The sequence below is a fragment of the Nelusetta ayraudi genome, unplaced genomic scaffold (genome assembly GCF_046127955.1).
Source record: "Nelusetta ayraudi isolate G7.1 ecotype Tasmania unplaced genomic scaffold, CSIRO-AGI_Nayr_v1 ptg000059l, whole genome shotgun sequence".
NCBI lineage: Eukaryota > Metazoa > Chordata > Actinopteri > Tetraodontiformes > Monacanthidae > Nelusetta > Nelusetta ayraudi.
Window position 1 is genome coordinate 3,818,844 of NW_027466109.1, and position 26,260 is coordinate 3,845,103.

Sequence of the window (26,260 nt, forward strand, 5' to 3'; positions counted from 1 at the left end):
CAGGAAATCTACCTCCACGCAATATTTTACCTTATTTGCCCCCCTCCCCCCCCCCCCAAAAAAAAAAAAAGTTGAGTAGATCCAGTGTTTTTAGGTCTCCTCTATTAGTTTCTATGTTTGCACCAACTCTCCTTGTGAAGGTCCTTCCCAAGCGAAGCTGCGTCTCAGAACCATCCGTCCAGATGGGCCAGGCGGTTCTCTACTGCTCCAGTTTCACCTGGGAAGCAGCAGCCTTCGCCCAGGTGAAGGCCAACGTCACGACTGAGCTCACCCAGGGGGCCGGGCGGGAGCGTGAGCAGTGTGGGGGGGGGGAGAAGAGTCTGTGGCTGGGCTCAGAGTCGGCGCCGGCTCCTCTAAACAGCCTTTAAAGACAGCTCCGAGACAGAGAGCTGAAGAAAGCCCATCACGGGAGACAGACGGTGAGACGGGGGAAGGAGCTCGGCGAGAGAAAATCATGAAAGTACAAGTGTGAGCGCGACTTGGGGGGAGTGCGGCAGGCTTCAAATAGCTGCCTGTGTGCCTGTGGGACTGTTAACTCTGGGGGTTGTGTGTGTGTGTGTGTGTGGAGGATGGTGGTGGTGGGGGGGGGGATCCAGGGTCTCATTAGAAAGTCAGCGGAGCTCCACTGCAGTCTCTGAAAATATTGTACACACACTGACACCTCATAACGCGGCGGCAGCATATAGAAGCGTAACACCTAGACACCACAGAGGGCGAGGAAAAGAAAAGTTTCTCCCAAAACCTCTTTTTTTTATTTTTGCATTTTCTTCTTCCCACCTCAATCATCATCATCATCGTCCTCTTTCTTGTCCTCTGTCTTCTTTTTCTCTCTCCAGGAGCTGCACTGATGTGGTCTGCTGTGTCATTTTCATCGTCGTCATCCTCGGCTACGTGGCCCTGGGCACCGTCGGTGAGTCCAGCACAAACAACAAAAACAGCGAGCAGTTCACTGGTGGACCTCAACCTCACCTGTTGTCTCCAAAAAAGAAAAATCTTCCACATGTTGCTGTCTCACCTGTTGGCTCAATATATAAAGAAGTGTTTCTCAACTGGTGGGTCGCAACACAAAAGTAGGTCACAGAGCTTTTTTGATTGGGTCACGGCCCCGTTGGCAATTTCCCTATTTGTTTTTTTTTTTCAGGGATTTGAAAATATTTATTTTCACAGAGAAAATGTTGGGCTTTTATTTTGCAGGAAAGACAGTTCTTTTCAGTAATTTCTATGATTTTCCTTCACTAGACGTGATGGAAAGTGGGCCAGCGGTTTTATTTTTGTGGAATAAATTTGGGTCGCAACGCGATAAATTCAACTTCAAAAACCTGGGTCCACCACGCACACACTAAATGGAACTGAACCTTATCGATTTTTTTTTTTTTTGTCTTAACACACCTGCGTCCACAGGCAATTTCCTCTTCCATTGTGGAGAGAAAAAAAAAGTGCTCTTATTGTTTTTTGTTTTTTTAGCTTTTCGTCAGCAGTCCGGCCGCTCGCCCCCCCCTGCGGCTGCAGTTTCATTGAAATTTCCCGCCAGCCGTTTTGCTCCCTTGAGTGTGACAGAGAGTCCACTCCTTGTCTGAGCGGCGAGGCCGCAGTCTTCTGCTCTGTCACTCCCTGCCTGGCTGCCTTTGACTTTATCCCTGTTGGTTCTTTCCTGCCTTCCCCTCTGAATTGCAGGTGAACAAAACACTTTAAAGTGTGGTCACTCTGCCGGGAGCCTTTGTTTTATGGGTGCCTGAGTATTATCTCAATTTAATTTTTCCCATAAATTGCTCTGCGTGCATGCTTCCCGATCACTGAATTCATTTCCTCCGCTGTTTTTGCTAATCGCACCTGCGTCTGTGCGAAATCCAACTGATTCAGACCAAAATGATTAGGCCGTGCTTTCAGGAACGTCATCAGTTTCAGCTGCGTGATGGGGAAAACAGAGCCTGCGTGGGGGCGACATGGAAGGATAGTGTGTGGGCCAGTGCCCTTCATAAAAGAAGAAACTTTAGCTACACTGATGCTAATGTGTTTTCCTTCTTTCCAGCGTGGATCCACGGTGACCCCCGGAAGGTTGTCTACCCCACCGACAGCCATGGTCAATTCTGCGGGCAGCAGAACACCCCGAATGCGTGAGTTCTCACTTCTTATGAAATGATTGCACATATCGTTTTTTTGTTTTTTTTCATTCCAACGTCGTGCGACGTTCGCAATCTTTGTGATTAGCGGCTGCGGCGGCGGCGGCGGCAGCACTACTTTTGTTCCTCTGAATGCTCCTCATCAAAGCCCTCACGCTGCCTGTCTCTCCCCCACCCCCTTGTGTGTCTCCGCAGAAACAAAGCCATATTATTCTACTTCAACATGTTGAAATGTGCCAATCCTGCAGTTCTAATTAACCTCCAGTGCCCTACGACCCAGGTGAGAGGCCGACTGTTGCCCCCCTCGTCCCCCTCTCTCTCCGCGCCCCTCCAGCCTCGCCCTCCGTGCTTTGATTATGCATGATTGATGGGCGCTCTCATTAAGAGGACGTGTTTGCCTCCCGCAGCTCTGCGTCTCCAAGTGCCCTGACAGATTTGCAACCCTCCTCGACGCGTGGAATACCAAAAACTGGGAATATTTCAAGCAGTTCTGCAAGCCGGGCTTCGAGATTGGCAGGAAGGTGAGAGAGAGGCCTCCTCTGCATTTTTCCCACCAGCTACTTGGGAATGTGTTTACAGCTCGCCACAACGCACAAAACTGCTGCAGTTTCGTCTCCTCCTTCCGATGGAAACATGCTTTATTTTTTATTTTTTATTTTTTCTGTTTGTGCATCAGCGGGTCGTCTGCCAGAGCCTTCACATATCCATCCATCCATCCATCCTTTGCCATCATAGCGAGCTAGCGAGCGATAGTCATAGCGAGCTAGCGAGCGAGCTAGCAGCGGCAGCGCTGATGCACATCGCAGCCCAGTTCTGTCAGCTGGCTGCAGTTCAGCGACGGTGACGTTGGCATGATAGTGTGTGACAACTGGAGAGTGAGGTGCTGTGTGGGAGCATCTAACAGCTTTGTCATACTTTGATTTTTTTTTTTTTACCATCCCACCATCCCACGCTGTCAGATAGAACACTGTGACATAAAACAGGACATAGTCCAACTCGTGCCTGTCTGGAGTGTTTTTGAGGTGTGTGGGGGGGGTTGTTTTAAATAAAAATCCCCCTGGAAAGTCAGTTGAAGTGATAAAAAGAAAAACTTAGATGAAGAAATAAAGTGCATGTGATGAAATTTTTCAAACGCATCTGTGACTGCGCGCCTCTGAGGCTTCGCCAGAGCTCTTCCCACTTTACTGATTGTGCTCTCTGATAAATGCCTCTGTCTGCTTAATGAGTTTTTGTGCACGCGCACGGTGTGCAGATTTTAGTTTATTTGTTTTTCAAGATAACAGATTGCCAGCCAGGTAAGTCTTGACAACCGCAGGCATGTTCGCGACGTCATAGTGGGAAACTGTGGAAACGTGTGGCCAAAAAAAGACCTTAGAAGTCGGGCTTTAATCAGACTGGCAAACAAACCTCGGCAGGGCAGACGTGAGCTCACATGAATAATGAATGGCATGGTATGAAAACCTGCCTTATCTTTGGCGGTGGTATGATGAATGCCTTGTTTGAAGTGTTGCTGTAGTTTGTAGTTGACTTTTTTTTTTTTATCATCGCCTTCAATTTCAGTCAGTTTCAGAAGTCATTCGAGATGAAGATTGTCCCTCTATGATTGTCCCAAGCAGAACTTGTGAGTAAATCTGAATATCTACAAACATTCATAACAAATGACCCTGTTATTGTCACGTCATGATGCATCGCGTCTTGCTTGCGTCTCTTTCACTTCAGTCGTTCAACGGTGCTTCCCCGATTTCATCACGAGGAACGGAATACTGACGGTAGCCAATCAGACCATCTTCAAAGACGGGCACAACAACGAGAGGAGCGTCACCGACCTCCGAGACGCAGCAAAGTAAGACCACACCCCCCACCCCCGTCCTGCAGCAACTCAGTCCCGCCTGCCCTCCAGTTGACCTGCATCTAGTTAAAGAGGCGAGTTGTCGCAGTGGTTCGGCCTCGGCTGCGAAAAATAAACTCCCTCCGTTTTCAATAGGGACGTCACCTCCGCACCTACAGACCTCTGGGGAAATTTTACCGGGTAGGACTTGAGGACATGACACCCTCGTGTCTCATGCCCTGGAATGTGTCCAATCACATTCAGAACGTTTGCATGTTTACGGCATGGGAGGAAAAAAACGCAGTTTACCCACCAGGGGTCGCTGTTGGAGCTTCAAGCAGCTGTTTTGTGTTTTCCTTGCTCTGCCCTTTTGGCGATGACGGCAGGTTCACGTGTTTTAGAATAGCGGAGAAATCATGTATTTAAAGGGCACTTTGGTCTACAATTAAAAGCTTATGTATGTTTCTTCCTTTTGGGAGAAAATAGACTCACAAATGAAGTTATTCTGTATGTTTGTTCATCAGTTCTTTGTTTCAGGGATAAAGCGCATTCATTGCATTCCTGCAGCTTTAAGCAAAGACAGCAGTCCACTTGTATAAAAACAACTGGACAATAGTCTAGTGTGTCACATGCATAGTCACATGTAAGCAACTTGTAAAGCAGGACAACAAAAGACACTGACGCATACAGTACAAACACAATACTGTATGTCAAGAAGCACCACCTGTGACATGGATCAGTGACCATGACTCAGTGACAGAGTTAGAGGTCACATATCTGCACAGGAGGAAAACATGTTTGAATTAGCTTCTTTTTTTTTTTAAGTGTTCTTTAATTTGGACCAAACTGTCCCTTTAAACCAGCGACATTTGTCAACATGATTCTGTGTGGGTTTTTTTCTGCAATTTACTCTCCAGAAAAGTAAACACTTGCTTTGGCTTCTCTCCTTGTAGCCGAGTTTCCACCATTCGTCAAGGAGTGAAAAGGTCTAAAGAAAAAGGAAAATGAATTGTCCCATCATATCAACCTTGTAGCCGGCTTCCCCCGCTCTAACTTTGCAATACAGTGCACGCTAAGGTCGCAATGACTAACACTCTACACACTGAGGAATCTGTTAACCCCCCCCCCCCTCCTCCCTTGCAGCACTGCAACAGGAAATATGACAAAATAGAAAAATAGAACAGTGTATTGCATTCCTCATCTTCAGTTATCAACACATCAGCCGCTGTAAACCTGTTGAGACGGTGATGTGGTGCCCCCTGGTGGTTTAGGGGAGCGCTTCACATTGTGCTGATCGACATTTGGTTCCCGTGCGAAAGAGCCGTGCAGCTTTCAGATCGGTGGCCACTGTCCAGGGCTTCAGTGATCTCTCTCTCTCTCTCTCTCTCTCTCTCTCTCTCTCTCTCTCTCTCTCTCCCGCTCCCTCTCGCCCTCTCTCTCTCTCTGTCTCTGTCTCTCTCTGTCTCTCTCTCTCTGTCTCTCTCTCTCTCTCTCTCCCCCTCTCTCCCTCTCTCTCTCTATCTGTCTCTCTCTCTCTCTCTCACACACACCTCCATACAGCAGCTGTTTCCCTCCGCCGCTTCTTCCACAAATGCCTCTGAATTAAAAACACCTCTCCCTCATTATTAAACTCTGCTGTTGCTACATTTATTCCTCCCTGTTATTTCTCTCACGGACAATAAAAATGATCCAAACGTTGCAGAAGTACCATTAACCAAACTAATGTGTGCAGTCCCACTCGGATGGCTCTGCTCACCGCTCATGCCCGCGTTTAATCAGCTCGACGGCTTTTTTTTCCCTATCGCTTCTCCCCTAATTCACCTCGTTTGGCCCTCGCAGAGGGATCGCCAATCTGCTGAATGCTAACGAGGTGGGCATGAAGATCTTCGAGGATTATGCAAACTCCTGGGACTGGATTCTTATGTAAGTGTGTGTGTGTGTGTGTGTGTGTGTGTGTGTGTGTGTGTGTGTGTGTGTGTGTGTGTGTGTGTGTGTGTGTGTTGTGTTTGTGGATTACGGAGGCGATCCTCCCTAATAATAAACCGCCAATACAAGCTGGTTTCCAGTCCCACCATGTTGTGTATTTTGGCAGCGGCCTGGTGATCACCATGGTGGTCAGCCTGCTCTTCATCCTGCTGCTGCGCTACACCGCCGACGTGCTGCTCTGGCTGCTCATCTTTGGCGTCATCGCCGCCATCGGTTACGGTGAGAGTCCGCCGCAAACGGAGAAGTTTGGTTCCCCTTTTCTTTGGTTTTCCACAAGTTTTTTTTTTCTCCTATCTCATTTGCGGTTGTGTCCTGCAGGTATCTGGCACTGCTACTGGGAGTACAGAGCTCTGAGCGGCAAGCCGGGCGCCAACGTCACCATCTCCGACATCGGCTTCCACACCGACTTCAGCCTGTACCTGCAGCTCAGCCAGACGTGGCTCATCTTCCGTACGTTGGCCACTGCAACGCCCCTCACTCGCCCCACCCCCGTTTCTCAATGACTATCTCTCTCTCTCTCTCTCTCTCCCTCTCTCGCTCTCCCTCGCTCTCTCTTACCCCTTACAGTGATCTCGCTGTCTGTGATCGAGGGCATCATTGTGATGATTCTGATATTCCTGAGGATGAGGCTGCGCATCGCCATTGCACTGCTGAAGGAGGGCAGCAAGTGAGTCTGGATGAAAGGAGGCTTTTCTTGGTCTGTTTGTTTCACCAACACCAGATGATGTGACGCGTGCGATCTCTCTCTCTCTCCCTCTCTCTCTCTCTCTCTCTCTCTCAGGGCCATCGGCAACATCATGTCCACTCTCTTCTACCCCATCATCACCTTCTTCCTGCTGGCAATCTGCATCGCCTACTGGGCCGTCACAGCCATGTATCCTTTTACTCTGCTCTGTGCACAAATAGTTTCTGGTGACACTAAATTCTGCCCCGCTGCAATAATGAATGCGTACATTACAATACAATATTGTGTATGTTACACTGTAGTCGTTCAGTACAGTTAGAGTGACAGGAAACCAAAGTGTTGAAGCTCTGATATCGTGTCTGTGTTGACCTTAACTCGTTTATCACGCAGCTTTCTGGCGTCATCTGGGAATGCAGTGTACAAGGTCACACCGGCTGATGATAAATGCATATACGCCAACCTCACATGCAACCCAAAAGTGAGCCAACCGTTTCCTGAAACACTGCAATTCATTTGCGGTCAAAACTCGGTGGACAATTTTCTTTCAGACTGATTTTCGTATTAGAACCTGGCAGCTGTTCTCGTTTTAAAGGTCCCATATTATTTAAAATTCCCTTCCTTATTATTTTTCTCTCAATAATTTCTTCTTTTGATTGCTCCATTTTTGTTGTTTTGTCCTAGCCTGGAATTTAAAATGCTGTTTGGCTCACTGACACTTTTAACCAACAGTTAACTGTTGAACCATCATAGCACACTTTCCCCCAAACATCAGATACACCTTTTATCTGGATATATCTGATGTTTTTCTATGTGCCTTTTGTGACATAACAATGTTTTAACGTTGCACATCCAGCCTTGTTGTTTTGTCTTTACCCTTCTAAACATGAAGGAAGTTCAACTAAGCATCATTTTAAGCTGGAAGCCAAAACCAAGCTTTGTTGCACGGATTGCCTAAACAGTGGGGCTACATTTTTGTTTTCTGTGGATCTTTACAAGCTTCACCAAATGAATAATTTAAGGCCCCTCCATTGGAGTGCAGGAATACAAACATCACTCTAATATGGAACCTTTAAATGTTTCCTGTGTGGAGCAGAGCAGCGCATAGCCGAGTGTTGCAGCAACAACAACAACATCATCTTATCTGCTCCTGTCCGGCTGCACATCCACAGTGAACCTGTCTGTGTCCCTGCAGACCTTCAGTCAGACCAACATCACCAAGGTGTGCCCCGGCTCGCAGTGCATGTTTGCCTTCTACGGCGGCGAGAGCGCCTACCACCGATACATCCTGCTCCTCCACCTGTGCAACCTCTTTGTGTTCCTCTGGCTGGTCAACTTCACCATCGCCCTGGGACAGTGCACGCTGGCCGGGGCCTTCGCCTCCTACTACTGGGCCCTGAAGAAGCCGCACGACATCCCGCCCTGCCCGCTCTACTCCTCCTTCAGCCGGGCCATTCGGTAGGAGACCAGACCGAAACCAGAGCATCAAATCTGCTGAGACTTTATATGCAAAAGTTTATTTTGCCCGTCAAGTTTTTTTTATGTGTTTAGGACAGAATGCACACTTTTACGTCTTTAAGGTCCAAGGTTTAAAGTTTTCCTTGTTTTAGGATTTTTATATTGGTTAAAGCTTAACAAACTGTCATTAATTAATATATATTCTTTTTGAAGTGTATAATCACAGTACAATGAAAGTATTATGGTTTTCATAACCTTAGAGTGGTTCTCATATGTATACAAAATAATATACACATAGCAAGGATGTTGCTCCCAGCTAACTGGCATCTTCCACCGACATATTTTTAAGGTAGCCTGGTGTGGTCAATCCAGTCCGCCTAACATTGCATTTTGTATTTCGGGTGAATGCTCATGTCTTGAAATAAGCCAATGAACCAATTAAGTGGTATCCAGGTTTGGGAGTCCACCGTACTTCACTGGCAAGCTCAGGAGGAGGAGGGAGAGTGAAGGACAATCTCCTATGTAACCACTTGATGTCACTGTTTCTCATTCAAAATCTCCCAAATATTCCACACTTAACCTTTCAGCTGCAGCAGCTCTCGAATTAGCTGTGCTTGTTTCTGCGCAAGTGAGTTTGCTCACCAACTTTTTGCGTGTCTGTTGTCACAGTTACCACACAGGCTCGCTGGCGTTTGGCTCCCTGATCCTGGCTGTGGTGCAGACCGTCCGAGTAGTTCTGGAGTACCTGGACAGCAAGCTCAGAGGTGAGTTAACTCGCATCTCTGCTGGTCTTGCGCAGTGTCAAGGTTATTTTTGGATGGATGTTGAAGATCCTTGTTGTTGTTGTTGTTGTTGTTGTTTTTTTTCACCAGGCACTCAAAACCCGTGCACCCGCTTCGTGTTCTGCTGCCTCAAGTGCTGCTTCTGGTGCCTGGAACACTTCATCAAGTTCATAAACAGAAACGCGTACATTATGGTGAGTTGGAGGCTCTCTGCTGGGAGGGTCAATTGATTTTCTTGTTTGGTTTCCCACTTTAATACTTGATTTTTTTTTTTTCCCAACAAACATTGCGCTCAACAGATAGCAATATATGGGAAGAACTTTTGCACCTCCTCTAAGGACGCGTTCTGCCTCTTGATGAGAAACGTCATCCGGTAAGAATGTTTTCACATCGCTGTCACCTTGAAGGCTGATTGTTTTTATGTCAAATGCACAAGACTGAAGGTTCTTGCACACTGGGCAATAGGCAAAGCCACGCAAATAAACGGCGTGAAAATGCAATTTTTTCTTGTTCACACCCAGGGGCAGGCGAATATGCGTATAAAATTCGCTAAGCGAAATAATGTTTGTGGTGTTTTTTTTTAACCACGTTATTTAAGTTCCTGTTGCCAAAAAACATTGTTTAGTTTTCCTTTTGGATGTGCTTATCAGTTATACTGTAAATATTTTCGCAACAGATTTAAAAGAATAAAAGATTTGATCACGTGTGTAAAACAAATAACCGCCTTCTACACTCCGGCTTTTACAAGTCAAAGCCAACATAAGAGGAGTTGGGTGAGTTTGCAGACGATCCAGGAGTGAAATTTGGCCAGTGCTTTGGAATGTCCGTCAGACAATTTGGAGGACTGCTCCGTCAACTGGCTCCACTTTTGCCGAGGGAGAGAACAAATTAGCGTCGTTTTGATGTGACGTCATCGACATGTCAACATCATTTTGATTGGTCAGAGGTCCAGCCGTTCGCCTTTTCGCCTTAGCAAATTTCGACACGAGAGCGAAAAAATAACAGCCGCCTTTTCGCTCCGTGGAAGTTCGCTGCCGGCGTGGAAAGTTGCACTGACTTCAAGAGGTTTTTAAAAAATTGCGAATTATTCACCTTGCAAATTTGCTCCCGGTGTGTAAGGACCTTAAGTGAGGTGATGAAGTGAAGCGGCTGCTAGTTTCCTCACCTCAGTGTCTCTCTGTCACTCTGCTGCCCTGCAGGGTGGCTGTCCTCGACAAGGTGACGGACTTTTTGCTCTTCCTTGGAAAACTATTTATTTCTGGAAGCGTTGGTGAGTTTCACATCCTTCATCTTTCCTCTTTTTTTTGAAAGAAAAAAAACAACTTTATTTAGAAGGACACTGTTGCTTAGTGACACTTGACCTCATCTCTGCTTCTTTTTTTCTTTTTTTTTATTAATTCTGCCACTTTCCTGTTTTCCAGGTGCGCTCGCATTTTTCTTCTTCACTCGCAAAATACCAATTTTTCAAGAGGAGGTGCCGTCCCTCAATTACTTCTGGGTCCCGCCTCTGGTGAGAGACACTGTGGCCTCCGTAGTGTTTTACCATGTCTACTAACATTACCAGTGCAGGGATGAGCTCTGTGGTGACTTTGAACATTTGGGATGAATATCACACCTTCCAATTTTGTTTTTTTTTTTGTTTTTTAAGCACCTAACTATTTTGCAGGTTTCCCTAAACACCCCTGATGTGCTTTATTTCCATATTCAATATAACATCCCATAATATCTCATCTGCTCTTCCAGGAACATAAAGCACTGGTGTTCTATCTGCAAATATATTCAGCCCTGGAAATGGTTGAATGGTGCTTTAAACCATGTTGTGGTCAAGTTTTATTCGTTGGAAGGACTATTGACAGCTTGTCTAACTGTTGCGTGGTTTCGTTATCCATAACGCAATTTAAGCAGCGTATCATTATCACAATCCGACCGAGCCCAACAGTCCATCCCTGCTCTAATTTTTTACGTTTGTTCTTTTTATCCCAGACGGTGATTTTTGGGTCCTACTTGATCGCGCACGGCTTTTTCAACGTCTACGCCATGTGTGTGGACACGTTGTTCCTGTGCTTCTGTAAGTACGCCTCACTCCGCACGTGCTTGACTTGGACGTTTGTTCAGAGAACAGGCAGAGATGAAGCCTCATGCATCCTCTCGCAAAAAAAAACAAAAAAAACAAAAAGAAAGCCAGACTCACATCTTTCCTGCTGAATCTGTCTCCAAGTGTTAAAACTCACACCGGCTGCTTGGCTTCTCTGAGTTTCTGCACCACTTCTCCTGTGTTTTTCTCGTTCGTTGCTCCGCCCTCACTTCTCTTTCTCTCTTTTTTTTTTCTCTCTCGCTCTGGCTTTCACGCTCCTGCCCTCTCGGCCTTTTCCCGCCTCCTCTTCCTCCTCGTCCTCCTCACCTCTGGCGCCGGGGCGTCGCTCCCAGGCGAAGACCTGGAGAGGAACGACGGCTCCCCCTCCAGGCCCTACTACATGTCCACTGGACTGCACAAGATCCTGCGCAGGGGAGAGGACGGTGCCAAAATCTACGCCGCCACCTGAGCGGTGTGCAGGCCCTCTTTTTCTCTCTTTCTTTCTCCTTTTTTTCTCTTCAATGCAACTCACTTCTCCATATCTACTCGTACGTGTGGGGGAGCCAGTAATCGTAGGGCTATTAATCAAAAAACAACAACACACGACCGGATGCATCCAGCTCGGTGCGAGGGTGGACGGACACGGCGGGACACTGTTCTCCTTCAGTTTGCAGAGAAAAAGGCATCGAGGACTAGAAAAGACCTCTGTTTACTTCCTGTCTCCAGACAACTCAGATGCTTGCCTTTTTTTCTGCCGCCCCTTTTTTTGTTCTTCCCCCCCTCCTTTTTTCTTTATTCTCCGCTGACCTCGGCCTTACTGAGAGAGGGTGAACGTCAGATGAGTCACACAAAAAAATGCATTTCTTTGCCCTAACTAAAAGACAAAACAAAACGAGAAGGAAAAAAAAGAAAAAAAAACAGAAAACGAGGACTTCAACATGTACAGATGCCACCGATGAACTATGGCGGACTTACGGGACACAGCGGTGTCGCACTTTGGTCTTCTAGTGTAAAAGTGTTATGCACCTTCACATGTGGGGAAAAGAACCATGGGGTTTTAATTCTTCTGTCGAGCATGATTACGTTGCTGGTCGTCGATGTTTCTCATTGGTTTTCGTAGGCTGAGCTGCCCAATTAACACAGAAACACGGACTCAAAAAGTGGTGTGTAAATGTGCACTTACCAAAACAGGTCTCTCTCTCTCTCTCTCTCTCTCTCTCGCTCTTGCTCTCGCTCTCTCTCTCTCTCTCTCTTTCTCTCTCTCTCTCGCTCTCTCTCTTACTTTACATCTTTTCAAAATAAGTTGCAATCTTTTTTTAGAAAACAAATAAGTAAAAAAAGTTCCCACTATGGCTATACTGTACTGTAAACAAGACTTTTTTTTTTCTCCTTTGGCTAACAGAACCTGACAGTTTCCAGGAAACTTCTGAATGCTCAACCCACTAGTTTATTATGTGCCTAGTTGTGAGAAGATTAAAAAAAAAAAAAGAAAAGAAAGAAGTATTGTTCCTCTTATGATGTGGTTTTAGACCTAACACCAGGAACCTTTTTGGGATACCGTTTTTAAAAGGATGTCAAAGCCATTTTGGTAAATTTTTTTATTGGATGGTTCAGATGTAGTGCTGTTTTAATACTAAGTATAATACACACATCTGTCTGTAGGGTTAGTCGGTGTTCTTTTTGTACAGGAGAAGTTTTTTATTAATGAAATCCAATGAAAATGTGAATCATTTTTTCGAATAAACATAAATGGTTGAGTACTGCCCGCTGCTCCTTTGTAATTAATACCTTGCGTTGCGACAACTGCTCAAAGGCCCAGAGTGTGGCATTTACAGGCATCTGCTGGCGGGAAATTATAATTCTTAAAGATTAACTATGAAGAGTGACAAGTGGAATCAGCTGATGGCGGAAAAATATTTGTGGAGTGACGCTGAAGTCCTCTGCTGCCTACATGACTCACCTCTCACCTCTAACCTTTAAATGGAGGTGGTCATTCACTCCCAGTACGCTTTCTCACCACCAGATGCCACTAAAGCTCACACACCGGGCCTTCAATTCCCCCAAAAGTCCCTGACTGCTCTGTCAGCTGTTTTAACGCTTTGCTACTGCTGCCCCCTAGTGTGGGATCTGGAGGTGAACACCGGCTCTCCCGAGCGGCCTTACTACATGAGCAAAGACTTGATGGGGATCCTGGAGAAGAAGAACGCCAAGAAGAAGAGCAGCAGCAGCAGGAGGAGGAAGGGGGAGGAAGACGACTGAGAGTCCCTGGTCAAAGCTCGGTACGAGGCCACGGGGCCCACAAGCGTTTTCTACAGGCCAGTGTGCACCTGTTGTTCACGACAAAGGGACAAAGTTTGCTTCTTTCTTCTTTTTTTTTCAAACCCGTGTTTTTAAGTTAAGAACTTTTTAGTTTTTTGCTTCTTAAAGATAGAATGTCTTCATCAGCTCAGAACGCCAAACCTGCCTCATGCAGATATATTTTCATGTAAATATGGAGCTATTTACTGATGCAAATACACAATGCAGCAACTTTTTTCGCTGTGATGTTTTCTTTGTTTTTTTTTTTTAATTTGACAAAGTCAAACCAACACTAACAGATTGGGGGATTTCAGGCCCTGAATCTGTTGCATTTTTCACCTCTGTCCACCAAATGGTGCAACTTTAGTCAACCACAGCCTTGTGTTGTAACTCAGCTCCTACATGATTGAACTGGTTTGAATCTCCTCTGATGACCTTTCACAAAGTTTGTTTTGTCTCACATTGAGAAGCTTTTGCCACTGTTCAACTTTTTACATGTTTGTTTTTTTTCTTTATCATAAGCAATGAAGGATTTAATATGAACGGACTGTGAAATCCACTCTGGGAGTGATTCGCCATATTCAGCGCAGCTAAACGTGTAACTTTGAAAGATGATCGTGGAATTTTGAGAATTTAAAAGAAGGACAGAGAAAAAAAAAAATTGTCCAAAGAGATTAAAATCCCACCGGCTGTAAAGTTCGAGTTTTATATTCAGCAGAGCTGTTGTGTAGCAAAAGCACTTGTGTATATTTGTGTAGTTTGAAGTGACAAACAATAGAAAAGATCCTTAATATTTCTAATGTACTTTTTCACCGGGTTTGTAGGTTTTTGTTTTGGTATTATTGTTATTGTCTGTTTACTATGATGTTCAAACGTCCATCTCAGAGGAGCAGCGGAAGGAGAAACTAAGAGAAGGTGTGTAAGCGTGTCTGGAATCAGGGTTAAACACCAAGTCAGGGTCTTGAGAATTTTCTTTTGCTTTTTCTCATTGTTGCCTGAATTATCTACTTTTATAAAGCCTATGGCTGCACTCTGACTGCCAGTGATGTCAGTGGAGCTGTGGTCACCTGACCTTCGCTCAGCTGTGAGGTGAAAGGAATCATTCGCCACAATCTGATGGCCTCCGCCTCCTCATCACCTGGGCTTCAGGCATTACAAACACTGATGTCAGACTGTTTACGTCGCTTTTTAGATGAGCCCTGGTTCACTTTTCAAACTGCAGCGGTGATGCAACTCTCTGTGGCGCTTTGGCACAGCGGCGGGCGGGCGGACGGACGGGCGGCTGAGGTCTCCTTCCTTTCTTCCCTAAATGTCGTCATGCCGGCGCGCAGGATTGTTGCCCATGCAGTTTCGAGATGTGACTCATGCCCCGCGGAGCCTTTGTGCCGTCTAATGCGGAGAACCTTCCCTCATGGTGCCTCCGAGTGACAGCCGTGCCAGACACACACACACACACACACACACACACACACACACACACCTCCTGCCCACATTTTAGCTGAGCGAGCTCCGACACGTCCATCAGATGCATTCAATAAAAGCAAAACAACCTCGCGCTGTGTATCTGGAGAACGGACAGTATCGCTGCTGCTGCTGCTGCTGCTGCTGCTGCTGCTGTTCTCTGTCTCACGCTACAAGTCCCACTTTCATTGTGCATACGTCTGTGCAACTGCAAGTCCCAGGTTGTTGTTTTTTCCCCACAACGGTGACTACCTGAGACCTGATACGATTTTTTTTTAATTTTTTTAATTTTATTTTGCATAGCCTCCCTCCTTCTCTCGTGTCTGGAAGTGAGATTCTTTAGGTTAACCACACTCAGCAAGTAGACACAAGAAAAGAACCTCTGAGTTGCTTTTCATCCTCTGAGATGTTCTGCAGTGTCGACGCTCCAGACTGTTTGGTCCTTTTCGCACCTTGTCGCGTTTTGCAGGGACGCCTCTGTCTTGTGTTTTATATGATGAAAGCTGCATGTCATAAAATGTACTTTTATACATATATACATATACACACATCAATAAATTATTTATGTAACAAAACTCTTTTGTTCCCACGTGTGTGTGTGTGTGTGTGTGTGTGTGTGTGTGTGTGTGTGTGTGTGTGTGTGTGACAGCCATCCACTCGGCACACATGTTTTTTGTGAAAGTAGACATTTATTTCTCCAAACTTCGGACTTCACACAAACAATAAATAAAAAAAAAAACAGCAATAATCCAACACGCACAAACAAACAAAACAAAAAAACACGTTCAAGTTCACCTTCATCACGAGTTGACTTTTTTTTTTTTTTTTTTTTTTTTTGATTGTTTTGTTTTTTGTGTACGGTCAAAACTGTGTCACCACCTTACACGGATGTTGTGCGCCTATAATGTCGCAATCCTGTGTGAGGTGCGCCGACCTTGTCGTCTCCTTTGTTTGATGCCGACATCCTAATAAGAAAAGCTTACACTTAAGCTCCACTTAAAACTGAACGTTAACCATGCAGATCTGAATACTGCGGCAGGTAATTAATGGACCGTCAAGTCTGAGGCAGCTTCTGTGTGTGTGTGTGTGTGTGTGTGTGTGAGTGAGTGAGTGAGTGAGTGAGTGAGTGAGTGAGTGAGAAAAGAGCAGCTTAGGTGTGCGACACAGGCAAGGAGGTCATGGCGTGGGCGGGCAGGAGCGGTTGAAACAGAGATGGAGGCGAGTGCACTGTGGGCACACAGAGAGCATGTTTCTCATTAAAATGTCAGTCAAGGCGGCGTTCTTGAAGCTCCTGCAGCTCATACTCACTACGATGCCTCGTTAAAAACAATGCCATTATCTAACAATACCCCCCTTTTTTTCCCTTTCTGGTATTATCACAGTAGTCATAGCAAGAAAAACGACAAATTTGTTTCTTAAAAACTAGACTGGAAGCCTGAGCCAGCAACAGTAGAATAATAATAAATAATAGATCTTCTTTTTATTATTTTTTTTATTTAGCTAAACCAGCAGAATTTTGAGTAGTTGGGGGTTTATTTTTCTGAGTGTGTGGAATTACTGAAAATACATTTCACATGTCGGTTCCCGGATAACGCACTTGCTTGATGGAGAGACAGGACACGATATTTTCACAAAGTCCACCAACCAACCATTGACTAACATGTTCTCACACTAAAAATGTGTCTCTATCCTGTAGGCATCTCAAGAAAACATTTTTTTTCTTTATTTGACGAGGAATGTACGCTCCTCAGTGAGACAGTTTTGTAAATGGACCCTTTGTGATGTCACAAAAGGCATTAGATACACCTAACACTCCCACTGACGTGTCGTTTGTCTCACATCCAACAGTGTTTTTTTCCTCCAAACACTGTTTTCTTCCAAGCATCACTTTTAGCAGGGAGCTACAACCCAGTATTTTTGCTGGAGGCTGTAAACAGAGGGCTAGTTGTCCTGTTTTCTCGACGCCCATGGACATTTTTAATGCTCGTTACCACAAGGCTGTAACGATGACGGAAAAGAAAATCATTGAATTGACCCCCCGCTGGAGTCCTAGCAGGAAACGTAATGGAAAGGCGGGGGCTCACTGTCTATGAAGGAGTGCAGTGCGGAGAGCATCGATCCCTCCGGGCCACCGTAGGCCGTGTACTGCAGCTCCTCGGGGGTGGGGGTGGGCTGGGGCAGGCGGCTGGGCTGCAGCGAGGTCAGGGGGGCGCTTGACGTGTGGTTGGGGCTCACGTGCTTCTTGTGGCGCGCTCGACAGTTCTGGAACCACACCTGCAGTTCGGCGGCGGGGGTGGAAAAGGCACATTTGTACACAAATGTGTAGTTATGATAATTTGTAAACTGTGGAGTCTGACAGCCGCGGCCGCCGGGCCTGCTGGAGGCGGCGCCGCTAGCGGTGGAAACTCCAACAGTTTAAACAGAGTCGCTCACAAACACTGGGAATTAGCATTATAATTCAGAAATCGGACACCTGCCCCCTGGATCCAAAAGTCACATTAGCGCCAAAGGCTCAGTGCGCATCAGCGTACATCCAGTGTCACTGTAAGGCCTTTTCATCGCCTCAATTCAGAGGGTGGTCATGTGTGTGACTAACTATTCTTTTACACAAATATGTGAAACTATTTCAACACTTTTTTTTATCTTGCAAACTCGTATATTTTTGTAAGAAAAATGTATCTTTCTCTGCCACGTCGTTCTTAAATCATCTCACTTAATAATCAAATTAATTTCCTTGTCATGTCGTCCTATGTACTATCAGTTTATCAATTGTTTTCCAGAAACAATATTTTATTGCTTTAACAAAAGTATAACAAAAATATATATAAAAAAATATTGATTCTTACTAATTAAGAAGTCTCAATGTTCTATATGAACAATTGGGGAAAAAAAGCATGTAAAAAAGACATTACAAGATATTTTTAAAAAATGAGTTTACCTTTTGTTCTCGACAGATTATCATGACTTCTATAATATTAATAGTGCAATAAAAGAAAATGATTCCACAAAAAAAAAGAAGAAAAAATTCATCCTCAGACTGGCAGGAACGGGACACGTCCCTCTCACCTGTATGACTCTGCGACTGAGGCCCGTCTGCTCCGCCAGCTTCTGCAGTGTCTGGGCGTCGGGATTGTTGTCCTGAGCGAACTGAGCCTGCATCACCTGCACAGCCGGAGGGAGAACAGCACTCAACCACTGCGTCAGGGCGGCGGGGTGAGTTTCAAGAGCAGAAATCTTCAAAAGATGAGCACGATTCCTTCAAAGTAAAACCATTGCTGGTCTTAATTTTTATTTATTGAATGGTTGTATTTTAATGTTTAATTTTTGTCAAGCTGTCAGATTTGAAAAGTGGGCAGAATTATTACTCTTTTGAGAGAAAGATATATCATTTTATTTTACAATCATTTAAAGAGACCTAAAATGTGATTCATCCCATCACATTTCAAAGCATGCAGATACTTCTGAAGGAATACCACACCAATCTGAAACAGTCTCTCTGTGAAATGAATTATTCACCTGCAGCTGGTCAGCGGTGAAGCTGGTCCGAGCTCTCTTGGAGGGTTTTGGCTGGTTGATCTCCTGCTCGGTGGGCACGGCCCCTTCCATATTAACACTGGTCCCTGCACGTGAAACAATTATCTTATTTAGTTTCACTAACTATAATTCAGTGAAGAGAAATGAAACCAAAGCTCCAGAATTATCCATGTCAGTGTAGTTTTAGCTATTTGCTCAATCTATAATTTTGTATGTATTATTTTCAAATAAAACCTTTTTAAGTTATTTGCCAAAAATGTATATCATGCTGTAAATATGTTTGCAGCCTTTTTCAATTAGAATTTAATTTATATTTCTGTTTTTTCTTTCCAGCCTCGACATAAAAGAATATTTAAAACAAAAAAATACAAATTTTAATTCTAGGAAGTAGGCCGGTACCTTTCTCCACGGCCCGCTTGAGGTTGTCCAGCATGCAGTCGTAGTGCACCCGGCATAGCACCTTCTCCTCCACCAGGGCGAACTCCTCGCCGGTGGACAGCTGCCTCTTGCAGGAGAAGCAGGCGAAGCAGGCCAGGTGGTAGACGTTGCCCTTCGCCCGGCGCACCCAGTCCGTGGCGTGGATGTTGCGGCCGCAGCAGGCGCACCAGGTGCCGAACCTTCTGCAGCGGGGAGGCCGGGTAGGAAAAAGCGAACGGAGAAAAATAATTAGTGTCTTACTTTAAGCTGGCAAAACTTTACTTTTTAGGTTTTCTTAAGTCGTTTATTATTATTATTATTATTATTATTATTATTATTATTATTATTATTATTATTATTATTATTATTTCGGAGCTGTCTCACATACCGAAAGTAATCCAGCTTGCAGAAAACCTCTTTGTCTTTGATGTAACAGCTGGTGTGGCTGCCAAGTGAGGTCTGGCACACGCTGCACGACAGACAGCGCACATGCCAGCACAGGTCGTTCACCTGCAGCGGGGACGATCGCAACAAGTCACAGCGAAAGTCAGCGGGAGTCATCCAAGTGAGCGGCGACGGTGTAAAAAAATAAATATATACGTGCTGTGTATTCAGCAACTGCCATGAGGTCTTAAAATACAGGGGATGGACGTAACGCGTCTCCGCAGGGTTTACCTTTAATAAATATTTGTCAACAATGTCCTCGCTGCAGCTCGCGCACACGGCTCGTCCTAACAGCGGAGCGGAAGTCATCGCCTGCAGTGACGGCGCATCTCCATCCAGAATTTCCACCGACGCGCCCTGGAGTTGGAGAAACGAATTAAAAAAAAAAAACAAACAAACAAAACAAAAAAAACACACGCACTTAAGGACGCATCCACACCAGCAGCGAAAGCTTCCAGACACCGAAGGAAGCAGGTCGAGTTTGTTTGTTTGCCCCCCTAAACGTCTCGGTAGTTCTTCCCACTCGTCAGATTCTCGTTTTTCCGGCTCCACCTGAAGGCAATCTGTGTCAATATAAATTACAGTGCGCAAAAAGGGGGGGCCAGTTTGCGCAAAATGTAAGTCCTCACGCTTAATGTCTGTCGTGCAGAAAGAGAGTTGTGCCAAAAGCCCAAGCTGTCATCCAGTTGCAAGGGATGAAACTGGGCTCAGCTTTTTAGAACAATCTCACTTAAAAAATAAATAAATAAATAAATAATAATAATAATAATAATAATAATAATAATAATAATAATAATAATAATAATAAAGTTTCGCGCTTATTCCCGCCTCGCTGGAAGACGAAGATGATTTTGATTCTCAGCCCTACCAGCATGTTGCGCCCGTCCCGGCTGCATTTCCCCAGCAGCTCCGCGTCTCCTTTGCACTCTTCGCACATGACGCGAGCGGCTCCTTATTTTTGCGCTGCGCAGAGGCGATTAAAAAAATGTATTTAAAAAAAAAAAAAAAAAAAACCCAAACCCCTCACTGCTGCGTCCTCCTACCCACCGCGGCAGCTGCCTTTAAACTCCGCGCCGCCGCTGCGCTCCATCCCATAAACACCGTCCCGGTGCAGCCTTTCCTCTCACCATGACGACGGCCCGCAGATTAACCCCCGGCGACAGTTCACGAGCGAGGGTCGTCGTTACTTACCCAAACAGACGACCCTCGAGCCGACACTTATCCCCACCACCACCACCACCTACCCCCCCCCCCCCCACACACACACACACACACACACACACGCACGCACCTCCTCACCCACAGCGCGCGAGCGTTTACGTTCTTGACATCTCCGTCGCCCGCGCTCGCAGTGCGTAATGCCCGTTTAAAGGCTCAACGGTGCCAATTTCACGCGTCAATCACGGGCACAGACCGCCTCGAGGTTTTCTTTTCTTTCTTTTTTTGGGGGGGCGGGGGGGTTGCAGATGAGTTGGGCTCGAGCGGGTTAAAGGCTGTTGATTTTTTTAATAGCGGCAATTAAAAAAGGCTTAGTTCGCCACAAAACGGCCGCGCGGGGGTTTCCAAAAGGTGAAGAGGTCTCATTAACTACTTGAGTTTTAATTGCGCTTTCTTTGCTTTTGCAAAATTGTGAAAATAGCCCCTCGATGTTTGTTCGCGAGGCTGGGCCCCCCTCAATTGATTGGTCCCGCGCGCGCGAGGCCCCAACCTCGACGACCGATGAATCCGCGTGACCCACCTCATCGCTGGAGCGCTGAGATCCGCTCTCGTCCTCGCTGGCGGCGCAACACTCGGCCGCCTTCAAGTCGCTTTTCCAGCGCATGTTTGACACAGTTGCGCTGCACTGCGCTGTTATCGCCTCATTTCTGCTGCGAGGCTGTTTGCGGAGGGCGGGTCGCCACGTTGGCCGCGCCTCCTCCTTCTTTTTTTGGGGGGTGGGAGTAACGCAAATGTTTTATTCCAAGGGCAAGAGTAAAAGTTTTTTTTTTTTTTTTTTTTTCATTCCCCTACAACTTGTTGTTGTGAACGGGGAAAAATATTTTTGGAGAAGTGTCTGGCATCACACTCTAAAAACAGTTATTAGTTCTATTGTTTGGCAACAATGCATGTACGGTTTCATCAAAACACTCCCTTCATCATAGGAAAAACCTTAAGTGTGAAATTCTGCATCTTTAACCGTGCAAATACATTTGACTTCACTGCTTCTAAACAAGTAAAAAATAAATGATGATGCTAAATAGTGTTAAAGGCCTCAGTGTGTGAGATTCAGCAGCAATTCAAAGTCATCCAGGGCCTCATGTCTGTCTGTCTGATGATGATGATGATGATGATGATGATGATGATGATGATGATGATGATGATGATGGTGCTGGTGATCTTTTTCAGCCCATCCTGGTTGTGTTTTCCAATCTGACTGAAATGCCACAAACTGTCATTTTGAGGTTTCGCTTTCCTCGGGTTAAAATCCACACAAACTGTTTCCAAACTGGCCCTGGAACATCTTCAGGCCTTTATTACAGTTTACATTAATATCACCTCCACTCTGTAGGGGCAAGAAACGAGGAACTGTATTTTATTTATTTTTTTTGCGTTATTGTGTAACAATTGTCTATCTTTGAAACTGCAAAATAAAATAAAACTAAAAGAGGAAGTTGTGCAGTGACAGTCAGAATGAATCCGTTGCTGGGTTTTCTCCACAGGTGTCCTGAGGCTCCTCTGACGTCCGCTGGCCCCGTGGTGAAGGAGCTCGGTGCAGACGGACCATCTCCCTCTGGAGAGCACTGACGGGGGAGGAGAAGTTCGCCAAGCAGGTCACTCAGGACGAGGTAAGCGTCCTCTTGATTTGTGGGGCCTGAAATTGCTGATCACTTTTGAGGATTCAGCTGTTTTTTTTTTCCCTGAAGCGCTGAGGGGCCGCGTCGTCGGAGAGGAGAGGTTGCCCCGGGAAACTAATCTGCACGAGTGTTTAATGGCTTTTCTCCTGCGTGGACGTTAATGGTCGTTAATGGTCATCCACGCAGTCCACACACAGGCCTCACCCTCACCCTCACTCTCACGTGAGGGGTGAGGGGAAGTTGGCTGAGGAGAAGTTATGCTATAGCTCTCTCTCTCTCTCTCTCTCTCTTTGATAGGTTTCCCCCTCTGAAATGATAATAGTGAGTGAATTAGTTTGAATTTCCATCAGCACACAACCTGAGGTAACTTTCTGCACCACGAAATAATGAATTTTTTCAAATGTTCACAGCCTGTTTGCTCAGGACAGCCTTTTTTTTTTCTTTTTGTTAATATCCAGTCGTCTCATCGCATGTCACTCATTCTATCTCACTATGATGCCGAGAGCAAACAAAATGATCCAATGAAAACAAAGAATCGACGGAGACCCACCCACCAATAGGAGAAATGATATATCATGGGATATGTAGAAAACATGTGCTTTGATTTAGATTAAAAATGAGCAAAATCGTTTTAGAAAATATCTCTATGAATTCCTCTTTCTTGAATTGACTCTTAAAATGAATTTAATTAAATCAAATGAATTAAATACAGCTTTTTCTAGTCCTAAAGTTTGCTGCTATTTAAAAGCACTGGGAGTTCTGTTATTCTTCAGGATATCATCATCATCATCATCACCGGCAAGAAAAGTGAGAACGCAGGGTAACTAAAACATTAACAAGGTTTATTGATATAATTTCAAGTTCAGTGGGCCGCATTAAAAAGCTTAATAGGCCACATATGGCCCCCGGGCCATAGTTTGCCCACCCCTGTTCTAAACGCATACATCCAAGTGTGTCTTGTATTTAAATTTTCAGTTTTTTGCAATTTATCAATTTTTTTATTGCCTTTAATTTTTCTCTCCTGAGGAGGATTTGGGAGTAAAATTAAACGGAAATTCTGCTGAATATTAAATCCTGGGCAAGTTTTTATCATCAAAGCTGTGGCAATCAATGACCGAGGGGCACTGAGTTCGTCAGTGTGCGGTAAATGAACAAAAACAAACAAACTCGAAGCTAACAACTGTTATGGTGGGGTGAAAACACGGAGGCCCAACCGGTCATAAAATCATGCGGCTTGAGAGTCTTTATGCAGATCAGCTCGGCCATCGAGAGCCGTGGCGCTAACGCTGCTGGAGTGGCAGAAAAAACACTTGTTTCTTTCTAATGTTGCACTCACTCATTCATCCCAGTGGCTCACGCAATCCATCACGCACACAAACACACACACGCATCCTTCCATGCAAGCTGACACAACACACTCCCCCCCCCCACCCTCCCCTAAAAAAAAAACACAACAAAAAAACAGGTCTATTTTCTGTTTTCTTGGAATAACAGTCGGACATGCCGCGGCATGAGTCTGCACGGGTATCGCGCCATCGCAGCAGGGGATAAAGGAGCTAGCGTGCCTCCATCGAGATGTGTCCTGTTCCACCTGGTGGAGATGAATGTTCTTCCTATCAGATAACAAATCTCAGGCGTTTGCAAGCTGGCAGGAGGAGCGAGTTCACCGGAGCGAAGGCTCCAGACAACGGCCTCGTCTGTAACAACTTTTTAAGTGGCGAGCGGCGACGCTGGAGAGGTTAACGGGGGGAGAGTCGAATGCTGTTTCAAGTGGACATCCTGTGTTGGGCGTAGGGATCTGGCCTGCAGTGTAATTATATTGGGACTAAGAGGCAATACAAAATCACTATCGCTATTTATTGTATAGTACTAGGCTTTGTTTATTCCATATTCAGGTTGAAGCAAAACTTGTTTGGGTGCATGTAAAAAGATTCACTGTTATATCTTAAGGAAGATTTTTTTTTTCAATAAATATCAATATTGGCTCACTACAATGTCCAAGTTTTAAATTTGGAACCCGGTGTATTTGCCTCCTCGGTGGCGTTTCGATGGAGCCGCTGGGACCACAGACGTTGGCGCAACGTGATGCGAATCTGGGTGTTAAAAGCTGCGCGTTTCCATTTCACCCACTTCTTCATGGCTGACTTGGAAAATGTTTTTTTTTTTTTCTGCACGATGTGGACCAGACAAAAACATCTGGCTCATCTGTCAACAAACGGGGCAAACCCGTCGCAGCGCCGCGCTGCTTTCATGTCTGAGGTCGGCGCTATCGGGCCGCTCCATCGCGGGGAAGGACGTGGAGGAGATGAGATAGACGGAGCCTCCTGAGCCTTTGTCACTGACACTCGCACAACTTGGATCCAGTGGTAGGCAAGGGGGCCGGAGCAGGAGCAGATGGATGGAGTCTTTTGGTGACCCACCTCATTGGAGAAAACAATACATCATGGGATGTGTAGAAAGCATGTGTTTTAATGTCTATTCAAAATGAACCGAAGCAAAGTTACAACACAATCAGTGTCTTTGAAGCCACCACGGTATTTAGCTCTTTACTGAAGGGACGCTTAAAACCCAGAAAAAACTGCATTAAAAGCAGCTATTTTATATGACTTGCTGACTATTAATATCATTCCGTCAACTTTGGCGGGCTGCATTAAAAAGCTTAACAGGCTGCATATGGTCCCCGGGCCGTAGTTTGCCCACGCCTGATCTTGACATTTTCACATCAATGCAAAGAGAAATATGAAATAAAAGGTCTGCCCAATTTCAGATCTTCCTTTTCTTTATTCTTCTTATTTCTTCATCTCTTTGTAGAGCTCCAGCATGTTTAGCTCATTTAGCCCACTGTTGATGGCCTCCAGCAGAAAGTTTAAGGGTTAAGTTTCCTGTTTAATCTGATGCTTTGCCAGACTTTCCGCAAGTGTTTTTGTTTTTTGTTTTTTTTGGAAGGAGACAAAAACATTTCTGTCTCAACTGTTACAATAGTTGCCATTGCACTGATCGAGGTGCCCCATCTGTGACATCACAAGGGGTAGAGCTGGTGTAACTGAATCTTTCGGCACAGACTCCAGCGTAACACCAAGCAAAACAAGCAATTGTTGGATTTTTCTCATTTCTAAGGAAGTTTTGGGAAATTTTTGGAACCTTCAAAGAAGAAGCAGCCGGTCAGAGAGATGCTGGTGTGATATTGGAGGGGGGGGCTCAAATGTATCCAGTTTATTTATCATGTTTTTTCTATTTTTCAAGTGAGAAAAGTTCCCTGTAGAAAAGACATGCGGGACACTTCAACCCTGCCGGACTCTCTTTCTCTCCCTCCAGGAGAAGCAATAAGCGTTTAACCCCACTGAACCCCTGTGATTGGGGGGGTGGGAGGGAATATTAAAAAAAACTCCCATAATGCTCCCACTTGCACGCGGATCTCTGCTTTCTTTAGGGCTGCACCTACTCATTTAATTTCATTGAAATCAGCGCGATTGGGGTGGTTTACAATTGACACAAGCAGTTTGCCGTGACCTTTTCTCCTTGCGGCAAATGGGGTCCTCGTCGAAACTGGAGGAGGAGGAGGATGAGGAGGAGGAAGAGGAGGAGGAGGAGGAAGTGGGGAGGTTGGAAAAAAAGTGTGCGTGCGTGTGTGTGTGTGTGTGTGTGTGTGTGTGTGACGGCAGGAGGGGCGCTGGGAGTTGTGTTGGGGGGTGAGGAGGAGGAAGAGGAGGAGGAGGAGGAGGGAGGGCCGAGGGGGTTTTGGGTGGAAATCACAGCAGTGTAAATGGCAGCGTGGCTGAAAGAGGGCCCTGATTGCAGCGGGACGGTTGCAGTGGCGGTGGCGGTGGAGGTGGAGGTGGCGGCGGGAGCAGCGAGCTCGGCCCAATCAGGGCGACACCAGGAAAAAAGTGCTCTTATCAGCCAGTAATGGCCCACTTGACAATCACACAGCCACCAAAAAAAAAAAGCAGCTCCATTTAACGCTGATTGCAAAAACCGCTCGCCCCCCCCCATCAACCAGCCGCATGACTCTTTAACACCCCCCACCCACCACCACCACCACCACCCCGACACCCCCTAACCTACCCCCCCACCCCCGCAGCCCAGAGCGGGGACCCTCCCTGAAAGGAATTTATAATCACCCCTCCTTCCTCCGCTTCCACGCTAATTGTTATTTTAAGACCTGCGTCATGTGTGTGTGTGTGTGTGTGTGTGCGTGTGTGTGTGTGTGTGTGTGTGTGTGTGTGCGTGAGGCATGTGGCCTTGATTGCTGTGTTCATCTCCGTCTCAGGCTGACAGGTAGTGAATGTTGAAGCAGGTCATCCTCCTCTTCCTCCTTCTCCTCCGCTTTCTCCTCCAGCTC

The 26,260-nt window shown here is 45.8% G+C and overlaps 2 protein-coding genes across 6 annotated transcripts in view; one reads left to right on the forward strand and one right to left on the reverse strand.

The window, feature by feature from the left end:
* Positions 1-15,264, forward strand: part of slc44a5b (solute carrier family 44 member 5b) — a 31,050-nt gene extending 15,786 nt beyond the window's left edge. Inside the window, exons 3-23 of one of the 3 annotated variants that reach the window (XM_076039188.1) lie at positions 837-910; positions 2,030-2,114; positions 2,316-2,400; positions 2,528-2,641; positions 3,681-3,741; positions 3,840-3,963; positions 5,788-5,871; positions 6,041-6,153; positions 6,253-6,384; positions 6,502-6,601; positions 6,716-6,808; positions 7,010-7,097; positions 7,812-8,074; positions 8,744-8,838; positions 8,947-9,050; positions 9,156-9,229; positions 10,056-10,126; positions 10,278-10,366; positions 10,840-10,924; positions 11,284-11,402; positions 13,050-13,169. In XM_076039188.1, the coding sequence (XP_075895303.1) occupies positions 837-910; positions 2,030-2,114; positions 2,316-2,400; positions 2,528-2,641; positions 3,681-3,741; positions 3,840-3,963; positions 5,788-5,871; positions 6,041-6,153; positions 6,253-6,384; positions 6,502-6,601; positions 6,716-6,808; positions 7,010-7,097; positions 7,812-8,074; positions 8,744-8,838; positions 8,947-9,050; positions 9,156-9,229; positions 10,056-10,126; positions 10,278-10,366; positions 10,840-10,924; positions 11,284-11,399 (2,050 nt within the window). In that variant the 3' untranslated portion in view covers positions 11,400-11,402; positions 13,050-13,169. Of the gene's footprint in view, positions 1-836; positions 911-2,029; positions 2,115-2,315; positions 2,401-2,527; positions 2,642-3,680; positions 3,742-3,839; positions 3,964-5,787; positions 5,872-6,040; positions 6,154-6,252; positions 6,385-6,501; positions 6,602-6,715; positions 6,809-7,009; positions 7,098-7,811; positions 8,075-8,743; positions 8,839-8,946; positions 9,051-9,155; positions 9,230-10,055; positions 10,127-10,277; positions 10,367-10,839; positions 10,925-11,283; positions 11,530-13,049 lie in introns of those variants that run through there. The other 2 variants (XM_076039186.1, XM_076039187.1) reach the window with 2 other exon arrangements.
* A 103-nt stretch (positions 15,265-15,367) lies between these two features.
* On the reverse strand, positions 15,368-20,947 carry LOC142897111 (LIM/homeobox protein Lhx8). Of its 3 annotated transcripts, XM_076039191.1 has the most exons (9): positions 20,819-20,946; positions 19,953-20,032; positions 19,316-19,441; positions 19,029-19,150; positions 18,623-18,843; positions 18,206-18,309; positions 17,756-17,851; positions 16,774-16,963; positions 15,368-15,916 (listed from the first exon to the last, which is right to left on the reverse strand). In XM_076039191.1, exons 1-9 carry the CDS (start codon positions 20,904-20,906, stop codon positions 15,840-15,842), a joined length of 1,104 nt encoding a protein of 367 aa, XP_075895306.1. In that variant the 5' UTR covers positions 20,907-20,946; the 3' UTR covers positions 15,368-15,839. The 3 variants fall into 3 exon arrangements, with proteins under 3 accessions (XP_075895306.1, XP_075895305.1, XP_075895304.1); XM_076039190.1 differs by lacking the exon at positions 19,953-20,032 and having other exon boundaries at positions 15,368-16,963; positions 18,623-18,840; positions 20,823-20,947; XM_076039189.1 differs by lacking the exon at positions 19,953-20,032 and having other exon boundaries at positions 15,368-16,963; positions 20,823-20,947.
* Between the last annotated feature and the right edge of the window lie 5,313 nt (positions 20,948-26,260).